Source organism: Scomber scombrus, chromosome 19, assembly GCF_963691925.1.
Source record: "Scomber scombrus chromosome 19, fScoSco1.1, whole genome shotgun sequence".
NCBI classification, from domain to species: Eukaryota; Metazoa; Chordata; class Actinopteri; order Scombriformes; family Scombridae; genus Scomber; species Scomber scombrus.
Genome location: NC_084988.1, coordinates 4,139,807 through 4,155,696, shown reverse-complemented (window position 1 = coordinate 4,155,696; position 15,890 = coordinate 4,139,807). Strand labels below are relative to the sequence as shown.

Genomic DNA, 15,890 nt, shown 5'->3' with positions numbered 1-15,890 from the left:
CACTGAAGGAAGTGGAGTTATGTTTGTCCAAAAAGCTGACTTGATTAATACTAAAAGTAATCCTTATGTTGGGTGTGGGAGCATTATGTTCCGGTAGTTATGTGTGTTCAACTGTTCTAAAATAAATAAAGAAAAAGAAAAAGTAATCCTGATTACTTCTCAGAAAGTGTTAAACTATACTGGTACACGCTCAAGTCATAGCTGAGTTTGCTTTATGTTTTTTTAATAGGATTTAATAGGTTATTTAGGTTTAATACTTAAGAACAAGCTTAAAATGAAATGTTTTTATAGGCAATTTTTCTTCTTTTGTTCTCTGACATTTGAGGCTCTTTTTTTGTACTTTAAGTTGGCCTATATGTAAGAAACGCACCTAATCCGTGTTACATTTTTCTTGTGACATTTTTCTAAAGTTCAACAACAATTCTCCTGACAGATGGATGGAAACAGAGCGCCGAGCAGCGTATACGTTTACACTCGAGGGACAACATTAAAAAGCGGTGTGTAAGTGTGAAGGTAAGGGAGAGCATGAGGGAGGGAGTAAGTGTAAGATGTGAGAGAGAGAGAGAGAGAGAGAGAGAGAGAGACAGAGAGAGTAATCAGGAGGGGTGAGAAACAAAGAGAAGACACACTCTCAACAAAGACATACATACAGACAGGGTGTGATTGTAGGTCTTATTTGTCTTCAAGCTGTTTTTGACACGAGACAGACAGGAAACCTTGCTCAAAAGTTGTCGTCGACTTCGTTATTTTTCTTATTTCAGCCAAATGTGTCACCTCCTATAGCTTTGTTGTTGTCTCACTGACAGATTTGCATTGAATAATTCAGCCGTTCATTCTTGTCGTATCTGCCTCAAGAGCAAACTCATTGATTAAGAATTTATCCTTTTGACTTTTACATCTCATTATTGTGCTGGCATTTACATTGTAGACTTTTTAAAAGCATAAATAAACCAAGAATAGAGAGAAATTTGAAACTTCTAATGATGCACTATTACAAACATTAAACTTTAACCCTTTACATACTGATCATATTCTGACTCATAATTCTCATTCATAAGTTTCCCCTCAGTCATTAATAAATGTTTGATTAATCTTATGAGGGAAAAACAGACATTCACAATCACTACTTTATAGTCTAGGAGAGTATGTGTAAAAAACAAAGTGACATAACATGCTTCAAAAAGCTAAAAAAGAGAGGCGAATGTGTGAGCAGAACTAGAGATTAAATAAAAGAGAAAACAAGAAATATATAGATTGTGACAAAGTGGGAGAAGGGACAGAAAAACAGAGTGACAGGCACAGGTAGAGGGAGGGAAGGAGGCGCGGGCACACAGACAGAGAGAGAGAGAGAGCGAGAGAGAGAGAGAGAGAGAGAGAGAGAGAGAGAGCGAGTGGTGGCAGGCAGGGTGTGACCAGCAGCAGGATGAACGCTCAGGAGTTTTCCTGCAGCAGCTGAGGTGTCTGACAGGGGAATAGCCCCGACTCTTTCTAAGCAAACTGCTCCGCTAATTACTTTCGATTTAATCTCGATACAGTACTGCGGGATGATGGTCAGGAGCTTTCTCCACCTCGCTACCATCAGATCACTTCTTTCCTGATAAGTTTGTGTCCTTCGTTGGGTTTAAACAGCAAAACACTTCTTTAATCTGTTTGTGCACTGTAAAAAACATACTAAAAGCCTTGATAAAACATATTTTTTCTGTCTTTTACCGTACATTGTTTTGCTCGAGTAACTTTCTGATGTATTGTCGGTTTGTCCGAAAGCTTTGAAGTGAGTCTTAAGACTTTAAAGTTTGATAGAAAAATGAAAAACATACTGCTTTTCTTTCTTTAAAACCACCAAGAAGACACAGTAGCAGCACGTTTTAACATTAAGGTGAGAAACTGCATCAAAAAAACCTTCAACAGGTCCGACTCTAACTATATTTTCTGTTTCATGAGTGACTTCGATCCAGACCTCCAAAACCACAGAGAATTATTTAGTGAAACGCACTGAAATAAGAATAATTTAAGAGCAGACAAAAGTATCACCCCCCAAAAAAGAAGCATGGCACGGAGAAGAAGAAGGAACATCATGAAGGAAAACACTGCGCCAAACATCATAAAGTGGGCGTCAAACCAACTGTTTACCGAGGAAGACAAAATCAATGCCCTACCCACTGCGCCAGGAACTGCATCTCACTTTGGGCAGCAACAGCAGGTTCAGAAATCCTGTGGTGTGTGTGTGTGTGTGTATGTGTATGTGTATGTGTGTGTGTGTGTTTGTGTGTGGCAGTAAACTTTTCACTGGCAGGAGATCAGTGATTTTCTCAGTAGAGTGACATGTCATTGCCTGATAATAATCTGTCATAACATGTATGTAAACAGTGCTCGACATGTTTTCATTATTGACATTCATGTTACCAAAAAAGGTTTGACTTTCACATCCTTTTTTTTAACATCTGCTTTCAGCTTGCATTCAAGACATATTATCTCTATGGGACACTGACAGTAAAACCAAACACTTCATCATCCTTGTGGTGCAAAGCCACATTGTCACTGCTTTAAATTACCACTAAAATCTCTCAATTGACTGAGGTGTCACGGAAAACAAACTACTTCAACTTTCTCTCAGCTATCAGCATCTCTTGACAGAAGGATTTAAAGCAGTAAAAAACATGAATGGATGTTGATCTTTGTTGTTAAGTTACTAGCATCACTTCATGTCATATAATTTGAGGATTATAATGGGGGAAAGAAACCTTATTTTGACAGTGTGACGTGATAACAGATCTGAAATTAACCAAAAAAACGACACAGTGCTACCTGTCATATCACACCACACCACACTGGTGTTATACAAAAAGCAACTTCCTAAACAACCGAAACTGACTGTGGTGGCTTTGCGCAGCTCTATGTTGTTTTTTGGGGGGGTTGAACTATGCTGCTGATTGCCAAATGGTGCGCAAGGTAATCCGAGTGACAGAATATTATAAAGGAGACAGGTTATACTTGTATTTCCAGTTTGTTTAGTCATAATGTGCTAAAACAGGACATGTCAATTAGTCATATAGTCCCATCTTCACAGTGGAGGGGGACTATTATCTTCTGCTCAGTTTCAGACTCATCACCACAAAACTTTCAGGGTCGATTAAAGCGCAGCGCGTTTTGCCCGGACATGCCAAGGAGCTGCTGCTTCAGAAAAAAAACTATCAATCTCATCGATATCAATTTGACTAGTCAGCAAAAAATAAGCACGAAAAGTCCCTCTTGTGACGCACGTGCATATCTCATGTCTACTTTTAACGCGGTTACCAAAGTACAGTGGCTGAATAGACAGCTCAGCGCCCATTATCGGACACAAAGTGAAGCTCGCTCAGTCATACATGTCCTGTTTGGTGCTTTGACAGCTCGCTAGGACTGCTTCACGTCTAATCTACGGTCATTTTTAAAGAAAAAATGGAGATATATGGTAGAGATATTGCTGCAAGGTTTGCAAGATAGGAAAAACCACACAAGCAACAGCATGCACAGCAAGTTCAGGGTGCATGGCACGAGGCGGATGAATACATGAAACTGTATGTTAGAGTTAACTTAAACATCTGGTATACATATGTGACAGTTTATATAGCTTTCATTCACATATCTTTTTGTTTTTGGAGGGAAATGTTGCTGTTAAAGTTAAAGCAAGGGAAAATCACACAGGAAACAGCATGCAGTGCAAGTTCAGGGCGCAGGGTTTGAGGCGGATGAATACGTGAAACTGTATGTTAGAGTCAACTTAAACATCTGGTATACATATGTGGCGCTATTTTTAATGAAGAGGAGACAGTTTATACCGCTTTCATTCCCATATCCTGCTGTTTTTGGAGGGTTTTTCCCCCCCGATTTTGCATGTGTGCACCCAAAGTGTCTGATAATGGGAATAACGGGTGTCTGTTGCACTTCACAATTTTGTTTTTTAATAACATTACATTACCTCGTTTCTCGAACATTTCCGTGACTTTCTCCAGATGACTCCTCGGCCTCCGGAGCAGACCCATTCTCGTCGTCCTCCACGGTAACATCAGCTCCAATGACCGGGGCGCTTACGCTCTCCAAGCCCCTCACCATGACTCTTGCACCATCTTCCTCCAAGGTGGCACCTGAGCCCCGTAGGTCCCTCCCGGCGATGGCGGAGCCCTGAGTTTGCGACGTCCCGAATCCGGTCAGCCCTTTCAGCAACAGCAGGAGCACCAGGGAAATGCTCACGTTTCCAAAGTGAAGCCCCCTTTCCATTTGTAAGACTGGCACATTAGTGAACTATGAGATTTACATGCCACTGGCCTTGTAAATCTTGACACATAAAAAAGTGTAAAAAAAAATACAATGTTATTACAAAGAAAACTCCGTTGTGTCTCGCAAAAACGCCCTTTTAAGTCTGTTCTTCAAGTAAACATAAACATCCACTGGGACACCATGTTATTCCCTTTATACTTGCCTGAAGTCTTGCCTTGGTTACCTTAAAGCCCGCCTCGTTGCTACACAGGGATTGGACAGTCAAATCTCCACATTCGTTAGAAATATATGTAAGCGGCTCTGATTGGACCATATAACTGTCAATCATACACACTTGCATACGAAGCAGAATGCGATTGGATCAAACGCCCTTCACTCGAAAAGGCGGGCTCAGAACGTTCCAACCCCCCAAACAGTGTGCTCCGTTGGCTATAACAGCTGTCAATCAAAACGACGCATGCGCCCTGATGGACTGCCACACAACGAAAGCAAAAAGGTGACGCAAAAAGGTCCCCGATGGCGTTTTCCTGTAGCGGTGATGTGATTGGTGGAATGTGTCGTCGCCCGTCCAATCAGAGAGAAACAACCGTTAGGCTGCAACGCCATTGGTCAATGTGTGGCTCGGCTAACTATATGGACGCGCTGGATTGGATAGTCAAGCTGTCAATAACGAATAGTTGTCAAGAAACAGAAGAAACACCAACGTGGCTCCTTGTGTAGAATGAAGGCACATTTCCTGTTCCTGATCACGAGTTATGTTTCTCAGTTTAGGGGAAAAACAAACAAAAAAGGGCAATGACGTAATGTATGTGAACTAAGCTAAAACCATGAATTACATTTAAATAGGGCAAAATATATTTAAAAAATCATATAACAATGTATAAAAACTGCATTTGACTTTCTGGAGTTCAATGGTTCAAGTATTCCTAAATAAATACAGATTACAGGACAGTCAACGTGTAACACGACAATTGCTTCATGTGTGTTTACACAAATAATATTTTAATGATGATTTATTGAGGTAGCTGTTGATGTTATTTAAGGTCATTCTCTGCAAAGTCTGCTGTGCTCGGTGTGTGAACGCCTTGCAGCAGAATAAAAGCTGCTTGCATTTCGAGCACCCCCTTGTGGCAATATAAGAGAACTACCACCAATAATTTGACTATAAACTAACATCTTTTAGGTCATTTTTGGAGGTTAGTATCCCACTGTCTTTGATATTAATACACACAATATGCTGTATTTAAAAAAAACAGAGGCCTGGCTCATAAAACAGGAACTTCTGCATATTGCACATTTATATATTGCAGATGTATTTACACAGATTGTTTACTGTATAAATAGTATTTTATTTAATTGATTTGATCACTTTCACCCTTACGCTACAGCTTTTTTCCCCCACTGTACTGCTGTGTCAATTTGGCATCAATAAAGATACATCTCATCTTATTGCTCTTATCTTATCTTAATAGGGATGTGATTAAACATTAACTTCATTGTCAATCAGTTTATGTATGTCAGAACATAGTGAACTAATCTGGTTTGTTTTTGTCTGAGCTGTGATGTAAAAGTCAAAGATATTCAGTTAATTATCATACAAGTCAAACAAGTGCCAGCAAATATTCACATGTGCAAATCTAGACCCAGCTTATTTACTCTACTAAAGCTGCTTTATCTAGTTTTGTGATCAACTCTATGAGACTGCACTCCATCACATCAAGTACCGGAAAGAGTCACTGAATCATTGGAAATAAAACAAGGAGACATACAGTTATTGTTTTGGTCCTGTATTGTTTTGACAAAGAAGGAGAAAAAAACAGTATCTTCACAGCAAAAATCATTATCACAGTTATAGTAGTACAGAAAGAAAGAAATGCTGGTGCAAAAATATTCAACATGGTGTTAAACGGACCAAAACTGGGCCCAACTTTTACTTTTTCTACAGGCGACAGAGGTAGAAATCTGAGAGTAGAGCTACACAGAATCAAACACATCGTACCCAAGTTGCTCGTAGACAAATACTTGCAGCCAACTGCATTTGCTTGATTACATTTAATTTATCAGCCTTGATGTTGTCCTGAGTCTCTCAGAGCTGTACGTACCAAAACATGACAAACATGCAACAAACAACCCTGCCAAAAGAACAGTAATAAGGCATTGTGACAGAGACCCAAAAGTAGAGCCAAAAAGAAAAAGAAAAAAGGATGCATCTACCACTTGAAAAAAGGAGACAATCACAATTTTCAAACAGATGATAGTTGCTGTGAACAGTGGAAACAAATTGCATTGGATGTATCTTTGGAAATAATAAGATGATTACTTTGTGAGGGGAGCAGTGTGATAGTGTTTTGTAATTGAACTCAAAGTAACAAGCATACTGTGTAGACATGAATCTCATTATCTCTTTAAAATCTGCTGCACGTTGTGTATAAGATTATATACATTTATAGCTGCACTGTTATCTAAAGACGTTTCAAATGTGATGTTGTGGGTGTTTCTTTGTAAGAGTTTCCTAAAAACCTGAAAGTGCAGCTTTTACAACATGTAGTGATGCTGACAGGCTGTTCTAACAATACGACTTATTGTGTTATCCATATTCGCTACATTTGAATCAGAAAAGGGCGTCCTGGTGCTTTGGCACGCCAAGGCACATTAATTATACTCACTGTATTGATGGTTAACATTTGAGCTACACCGGTTCACCATTATGTGGAAATACAGTAAGTATTTTGACCATTTTATGAGCACAATTGCTCATTTTTTATTACTTTAAAAAGGTTGTACCACTACATTTAGAATTAAGTGAATGGCACAAAACATCCTGTGACCCTGAAAGAGAGAAACTGTTATGCAAGTGATTTACAGGCACAGAAAAGAACCGACACAGTGGAAAGAGGCATTTGGATACATGCATGGAAGTACACACATTCAGTGGTTTGGTTTTTTTGTTAAACAGTGTGAGGTTGAAGGGTTAACCCCTGCTAACTGACTAGTATAAACAACACAGGAAACCACAAAGGTTCGTCACTCCTGACACCATGCTGGAGCAGACAAACATAAAACCACATCAGTCGTCTAGTGGTTGGAATAAAAACAATTTTAAACCTTCAGCTAAAATATCTCAGCTAGTTCTGATAAGCATGAAAAAAAAAAGGTACACTGTTTGTTTGAGCTTTTTTCCCCCCATGAGTCTATGTCTTGTTTGGATGAACTTGCACATAACACACATTCCTGCCAATGTTTTCACACTCTCACTGATCTACAGGGGGCGGTAACACACCAAGAAACACAATAATGCCCCAGCATAGACAGGAAAAAGACTGCTAACAAGTAAATCTAGATGTAAAGAATGCAGTCAACACGTCAGTTAGATGTTACGGATGTACACAATGTGTTTTGGTGAGTAACACTACAAAGTCAACAGGAACTTTGTTTGCAAAAAACTCGACAGGGCACCTTTAAACAATCTCACTTGTCAGACTGGAGGGGCTTTCCAGCTTAAAATCCCCAGATGCTCACATTATCTCAAACCTGTCTGCTGTCTAGAACAGTTCAAAAAGTAACATTTCTAGTAAGGATCGAGTCAAAATGTTTGGCGAATGTAGCTGAATGGCTGAGATGATGAAATGTATCACTACATTGTCAAAAAAATGATATATAATGAAGCTCAGCTCTGCTGTATGACACATAAAGTGACAGCAGACAAGAAGCCAGAGCAGAAAACCTGGAGTTTCAGTTCCACTCGCACACAAAAGGAAAAGTTGAATCAGCCGCTGACACATTGTGAGAGCAGGTTTCTGCAACAGGAAGAGCACAACCTCACAGTGACAACATCAGTTAAACTTCTCCTCTGGGTTGGTAGTTCTCGATGTTCCTGCTGTAAATGTTACACTGCTCAAGTTCTGCACGGTTCTTTTTTTACCCCTTTTTTTTTTTTTTTTTTTTTTTAAGTTCCATGTTTTTACCCGTGTGTTGTTTCCATTTAATTGAAAGCAGAATACATATCATTAGGGATGGGATTTGAGAAGACTTTATGATACCGATGCCATTATTGATTCTGCTTATCAGCCTAGTTCTTTATAGATTCCAATAGATCAGTCAATTTGGAACCGGTTTCTCAATTCCCATCCCTAATCACATTTGTCCACCTCTGTGTTACGTGCATGTAGGAGACATTACAGTATCAAATCGTCACGTGTTTTCTGAATACTAAACACTAAATAATGGAAACTTCCCACCTGCACCACAGGGTCTCCTGAAGTTGTCAACAATCTCATTAAAGTTTGCAGCTTCTTGCTGTTGAAATTAGCATATTAATTAGGAAAATTATGTTCTTGACACAAGTATAATTCCTTTGTGTTTTAGTATGCAAAGGTCATATTACACCCCCATCTGTTATAGAAAAAATCAATTAAGAGAAAAACTAAATCTCAAGGCATATCAGACTGTTTTTGTCTCAAGCTTTCACTTGACTGGTGGACTTCTGTTAGCTGCAGTCGTCCAGAATATAATAGTCTGATGTTCAATTACAAGCTTATTAAATGTAACTTCGAGAGCATCATTTTCAATAAAACTAATTTTAATCTCAAGGCACACCTTAGTTTTATTCTGCAGACATTCAGTCGAACCCACTAATTACAGGAAGAGCCAACATTCCCAGTGTGACTACAAACTGAGCAAACATACTAAATGAAAAGAAGAAATCTTAATCAGATTCATTTGATTTTACTCATCAGGCACTTTAAAACTCACAGAATCTGAAGCACCACATCATGCAGGATGAGGAAAATCAAGTGAGTCTGAATCTTATCTGGTTTCGAGACGAGCTGTGAAAACCTGCGTGTTACGGTTTTGTCCAGTTCTGCAGGAGGTGCAGCTCTGTCCAAACACAGTCTGAGAGCAGGAGTAAATTATCAACACGGCACTTGCGGGAGAAGTGAGGTCATTCAAAAAGGAGGTCAGAGAGGGTGAAGGTAGCAGCTGCTCATTTGACTGGAGGATCCCGAACACGCACGCTTCCATCCTCCATCCCAAAGTAAGCTCGCTCAGCCATGCCGACAAAGAGTCCTGTGTCCACAACACCTGAAGAGGACACACACACACACAATCTTTATTTATTGTCAAATCATGTCTTTCCTCTGATTTGCTGGTTTTGTGCTACTGCTTTTTTTTTTTTTTTTTCAGGGAGGCTGTATGTAAAGATGATTTTTGTGGCAGGATGTTGTACACCATCACCCAAAACCCCCCACCACAACACATTATAACACTTTATAAACCCGAGAGCAGCTCCTTACCTGGAATCATCTTGATGGCTGTGTTGACTGCCTTCCAGTTCTGAGCGTGCTCAAACTTCCAGTCCAGGAGGAAGTTACCGTTGTCAGTGACCACCGGACCCTGAGAGCCAGAGAGACAATAAAATCATCAATGGTCTTTTAAATGCTAATCACACTAACCCTAACCCACACACACACACACACACACACTAAGCAAACAAACACAAAGAGCTGCAAGTATAAGATTAAGTATAAGAACTTTAAATTGAGCCCTGTGGAGTTTTCCTATAAACAAATAAAAGTCACATTTACATTCAGCGTTACTCACAAGACAAACAAACAAACTCATTATGTGTATCCTGATGATTTAACAAATGTGCTGAATTAATTTTCTTCCTTAGAGAACATCTATAAAACTGTTTTTTATAAAGTATTTTAAATCTTCTATTGTTTAGAGCCTTGTTTACTAGCTTACAGTCGTCTTCTCTTCTTTTGCAGCCATGTTTCTCATTCCACTAATCTGACACCTGCAGACCTAAGAGGCCTTTTCTCCCTTATGTCATACAGGCACTGAATTTAACATGAATGCACTATGAACTCATTTGTTTCCTTATTTTAAAAGACACCTTTTAACAGGTTTTAACTTGGTACTTGGTATTACAATGGTTGCTGCTGTTTTCCTGCCCCGTTGCACAAGTGTCAGTGGTTGTATGTGTTTAATGTTGTCATATTATGGTGTGTATCGTTTGTATTTCTAATGTATTGGAGGAAGCCGAAGACAAATTTCAACAAAGATGGACAGTAAAGTCAATTCAATTTGATTGGTGGAATAATGTAAAACTGTATAAAGGACTGTATTGCGCCACCTGCTGGCGCGTGCAAGTTACGAGACAACCAAAATAGGGACCCACTCCCCAAAACTTAGCACCAACTCCACAGAGAAACTTTAAGTATCAACTTATAAATAAAATATCTAATCACAAAGACCTGTGTTCTGAGGTTTTATTTTCCAGGTGCACCATGTCCAAGGATAAGAATTTAATGAAGTAATGGTAATTAGTTAAAATAATTAGTTAAATCATTAGTAATTTTGTCTTTACAAGCAGAACAAACACATTAATTATCCCTAATTGGGCGACGGCAGCAGCTCTGCTGATTTAACCTGCAAAGCAAAAGACTCAAAGTTTCAATGTCTTCTGTAATTTTAATGAAGTAATGGTGAGTTACTACGAGGCAAAGTGCTGATAACAAAAAAGTGTCTGTGATCATCGGGACTTTGTGCATGAACAAACAGGAACCTCCACTCCACACTCCAAACTGCTTCCAGGCTCAACAGTCAAAAACAATAAAAACATTAAGAGTCAGAACAAACATGAACACTCCTGTTTGAACTGAACTGGAGGTGAATAATTTAACTTTTACTCCACAGACTGTTAATGACGCAGATGTTCTGTGTGTTGCAGTAAGTGTGAGCAGAGTATGAACCTTTATATTGAGTGTAGGAGTCGTTTTTCTCCTTTGTTTTCAGTGTCTAGAGCTCTTCCAATGATCTGGTGCAGAGCTGCTTGCTATGGGTGAGCTGGTGAAAGTTCATAATGTCTTCTTCTAGGACACTCATGACACACCTTGTGACCTTACAGTTACAGTAGGAATGCTCGGCCTGCTGATAAACTAATTTCATTACCTCCACAAGTAAACCTCATACCAAGAACTGGCATAAAAAACACACTGTAAGAACTACACAGCATAAAAAAACAGCCTATGAATTATTTTGTCATTTATTTTGTGTCACCGTGAAAAAAAGCATCTTCACTCGTTATTCTTAAAATGACGAGCAGCAACAAGATGAATGGACGGAAAGCCACAACTGAGGAAATCAGAAGAGAAAGAGTGCCGAGGACAGGGACATGAGGGAGACTTGCCAATCATCCACTTACCGCTTTACTGACAGCCATTCGCAAGTTGGCTTCTCCTCCGAAGCTCTTGGCTATCTTCCTGGAGATGGGAACGTACGCCATGGGGATAACCTCGATGGGAATTCCCTTCTTCCACTGCTGGCCCAGAGCCTTGGAGTCCTTCCTGAGAGGAGAGAAAAGAGAATTATGTTTTTATACAGTCCAAAATATAGATAGGGACCGGATTAAACACTTGAATTAAATAACATCTGGATCTGGAATTGGTACATAATTATACATATTTTATAACAGTAGATTATGTGGGAAAAGTTACCAGAATGAAACTAATGTGTACAAATGATCATAGAAATTATGAGGACTGCAAGAAAAATGTGCAGTATGTGATGTAGACTGGACCTGTGTGAGAGCCTAAAAATGTATGTCCTGCAGCACCCCGTGACTACAGCTCACACTGCTAGTTTGTGCACTGCTAGTACCAAATGCTGGTTTTGAAAGGTAGTAAAATAAATCATTTCCTTTTCAAAACTACATTAACGTCTCTTGTTCCACCATCTAGCCAGAGGAAAGCAGCCTCTAAACCAGTGATGCATGTATACTTTACCAATCTTCAATACCTAATTACAAAAAAAGTTAATTTTCCCCTCCAGTAGTGGCAAAAAATGTTCTCACACCTTGCATAATAATCGTAAATCTTAAGATATATTTTGTAAAACACACACCTGTAATCTGCAATGACGACGAAATGTTTTGCACAGCCAGCAACAATCTTCTCCTGAGTCAGGCAGCCGCTGTGAGACAGAGAGGAAGAGAGAAAGAAAGAGAGGATGAATGTAAGAGAGAAGCCAGAAGAGACACAGCTGAAGATCTGCTGTCTGCATTAAACTACTCACCCTCCACCTTTAATCAACGTAAGATCTGCGTCCACTTCATCCGCCCCGTCAATCGCCACGTCCAGCTGTGTGGAAACGACTTCTTATTATTACACAAAGACTTCACTAACAGACTCTTGAATCATTTCTGTGTTTGCAAATCACAACAGTCAGCAGCGCGGTTCATGTTTTTGCAACTGCACGGGCCGAAATGTTCCCAACGCTGCAATTGGAGCTGACTGGGGTTTGAAAGCCAACATATTGAGGCGTGCTCTCAATTCCACGGCTTTCAGATTCATTTGTAACGAGCTCGTCATACCTCTGGGTGCCTGTCCAGATCCGACAGCGTGAGGCCGTGCTGCAGAATCAGCTGACGGGCCTGTGGGAGGAAGAGCGGCAGAGACGGGCAGAGAATGTGACGACCGCAAAAAAACCCAGCAGGAAACACGAAAGCCAAAGACAAGCTCAGAGACTGTGTCATGTTTTTTAGTTAACTGTTACTGTGAGAAATAAATGCTTCTTAATAAACGTGTTGGTTACATTTTTACAAAGAAGGAAAATATGTGTTGCAATGAACTGCATTAAAAACCCAGAGTGTTTCATGCCTTTGCAAACTACTGAGTACAACAGACCATTAAACCTCATGTTGGTCTTTAAATCAGATAAGAAAAAAATCACATTTAAGCGTCTCCAATAATCAAACTAACCTGGAAAGACGTGGGCACACACACAACGTTAAGTTTCTCCTGGCGCACTCTCTCCGCTGCAATAAACAACATACATGTCTCATGAGTGCGGTTACATATCGCCAATAAACACTCAAATGTTGCTGCTCTATTTATTCAGCTATTCATTTGTGCTGGAAGAGAACCTCTAAGTCAGAGCTCAAGCCAAAGCTTTTTGCATCCGATATCTCATATATACACACTTACAGCTGCAGTAATATTAATTCATTGATGTTTTGACAGTCAAATGGTTACTTTAGTCTTTTTTTAAGCAGATTTGTTAGCTGCAGCTTCTCAAATGTGAAGATTTGTTGTTTTTCTTTGTCATCATACATTTTAGTACACTAAATATTTTACGGTTTTGAACTGTTTATGAGACAATTGAAGATATTAGAAGACTTCAACTTTGTGAGAAATTATCAGTTTTTTACTATTTACTGGCATTTTATAGACAAATAATGAAGCATCAATTAAATAAACCATTTGTTGCAGCCCTGTACACACTTAAACAGACTTAATATATATCAATAAATGATCTATGAGCGTAATTTTGAGAGGTTTGGATAAGTAATTGTATAAAAACCTAAAGTTAGTCAACAAGGTGATCATCATAAATTACATCTAAAAGAGTTATGAGGGTTTCACTCACCTAATCTGTCCACTGCATAGACGATGGTTGACCCGCTGCCCACTCCCACCACCTGGTTGTTCTATGGAAACACAGAGAGGAACCCAAAATGATGCAACCATGCAACATTTCACACCAGGTCCTAAAAGAGGCTCGGAGCAGGAAGCTGACATTTGTGTAACTGTAAGCTGGTTGAAATAATGCGATAACATGAACAGTAGTATTTAACTTTATATGTTTTATTGGTGTTTTTATTCACACATAGTGACACGAGAAAGGGACAAAATCTTATCATATAATACAAATAGTGAATTATAACCACTTATCTTAGACAAACAGATACTATATGCTTTACAAGGGGTAGGGTATGTAGGGATGTTTGCTTTGTGGAAACCTTTTCTCCGCTAAAGTTGGTCATGACACAACGTGGAGTTAGTTCACTTTCTCACTAAAGTAATTACATTTCTGATAGATATAACCAGTAGTTTAAGAACTACTCAGATATTTTAATGATGTAAAAGTTGCAATACCATGATGAAAAAAAACACTCAATTAAAAAAGTAGAAGTACATAAGTATTCTCAGCCAAATGTACTTAAAGTATGAAAAGTAGTCATTATGCAAAATGGTCAAACTTAGTGTTATCTGAGTATTAAAACTGATTAATTGATGAGTGTGTAAGCAGCATTTTAAATATTGTCAAAGTAGAGCTACATTTAAAACCTGATACTGTTTGATATTCTAGTCTATAATAATATATACATTGTTTTTTAACTGATCACATGTTTTACTAGTAACTATAGTTGTTTATAATACATGTAGTGGAGTAAAAAGAAAAAGTTCCCTCTTAAATGGGAATATTCAGGTAAAGTACCAAAAGGTTCGCAATATTCTTAAATCAACAGCAGTCAGGTGTCCATATGAGCAGTGAAAGAGGTTTTCTTTGCTGTAATCATTCCTCCTGTTCATACTGACTATTAAAAGTCCTCAAATGTGCTTTCAGTTAAAGTGATGAAGGACAAAATCCTCAGTACGTCCACACAGTCATTTGAAAGTAGATGTTAAAGCTTCTATTCAGCTTCATATCAAGTGGATATCTGACACATTTACAGTCTTTTTAGCATCAAATTCCCTCTTAGTGTTTCCCTGTTGAGCTGTGATGGAAGTATAGTAAGAAAAAGAGGAACTTAGGCACTAAAAACACTCAACAGACTCATTTGGACGAGTGAAGCTTCTTATCAGCTTTAGATCAACTTTGAGAAGTACACTTTTGCACAGTAGGAGGACTGTGGATGTTGTCCTCCATCACTTACATATTAAATGCATTATGAAAGGTCAGTCAGTATAAACAGGAGGAATAATTACAGCAAGAAAAACATGTTTCAATATTCATTTGAGCACCTGACAGATGTTTTAAGACAGACTTGAAAAATTATGAACTTGTCCTTTAAGTACAGTTCTTGAGTAAAAGCACATGTCATCACTTTATATCACACACTTATTATACATTACAAAGATAAGACTCATGCTTTATTATTCATTATGACATCAGCATTATATTAACAGCAGCAGGGTTTCTAATTTAAGGCTGCACGTTTTAAATCATGCACCACGTTGGCTTATATTTCACTTAAACTGACCTTATTGCGAGCAGCTAACACATGCTGTAACACCACATAAGGTTAGTATATTTAGCACTTTAATACCTGACAAAGTTAACCCGGGTCAAGCATGCATAACACTGAGATAAACCCTGTTTGAAGTGTGCATGTTAGACAACGTTAGAGTTATTGCGTTTGGTTAAACATTAGCTAACTCAGGCTAGCTTGCAGCCAAAGAGCATGCAGCTTTTAGGTTAAATACATGGCTTCAAAAGGAGTCTAAAGCCAGCAGCAGACTGTAGACACATGTGGATATAAATGACTATCTAACACCAGAGTGGACATGTTTATTTTACTCTACCTGGACGTGGTTATCCACCGCAGCATAAGCAGCCAGTTTCTTTGCTTCCTCTGCCATGATAGCTGCAGCCTGACTGATCACACACGTGTGTTTCTGCCTCCAGGATGCTGAGAGAAAACAGGGGGATACTTTACTGAAGAGGACCCACCCCTGGAGTCTCATGACCCGGCCCCCACACACTACACACTACACACTACACACACACAGGGAAGTTTCACCCACAGGAGAAGCAGGAACTGTGAAATATCCTCCTGACTTGTG

General features: G+C 39.0%; 2 protein-coding genes across 2 annotated transcripts in view; both read right to left on the bottom strand.

The window, feature by feature from the left end:
- Positions 1 to 4,452, bottom strand: part of eif2ak3 (eukaryotic translation initiation factor 2-alpha kinase 3) — a 34,577-nt gene extending 30,125 nt beyond the window's left edge. The window contains exon 1 of the mRNA XM_062440256.1: positions 3,959 to 4,452. Coding sequence (XP_062296240.1) covers positions 3,959 to 4,257 — 299 coding nt within the window. The 5' untranslated portion in view covers positions 4,258 to 4,452. The remainder of the gene's footprint in view (positions 1 to 3,958) is intronic.
- Positions 4,453 to 6,028: 1,576 nt separating this feature from the next.
- Positions 6,029 to 15,828, bottom strand: rpia (ribose 5-phosphate isomerase A (ribose 5-phosphate epimerase)). Its single transcript, XM_062440380.1, has 9 exons — positions 15,630 to 15,828; positions 13,690 to 13,750; positions 13,023 to 13,078; positions 12,635 to 12,694; positions 12,337 to 12,401; positions 12,166 to 12,234; positions 11,468 to 11,609; positions 9,552 to 9,651; positions 6,029 to 9,339 (listed from the first exon to the last, which is right to left on the bottom strand). Exons 1-9 carry the CDS (start codon positions 15,789 to 15,791, stop codon positions 9,242 to 9,244), a joined length of 813 nt encoding a protein of 270 aa, XP_062296364.1. The 5' UTR covers positions 15,792 to 15,828; the 3' UTR covers positions 6,029 to 9,241.
- Between the last annotated feature and the right edge of the window lie 62 nt (positions 15,829 to 15,890).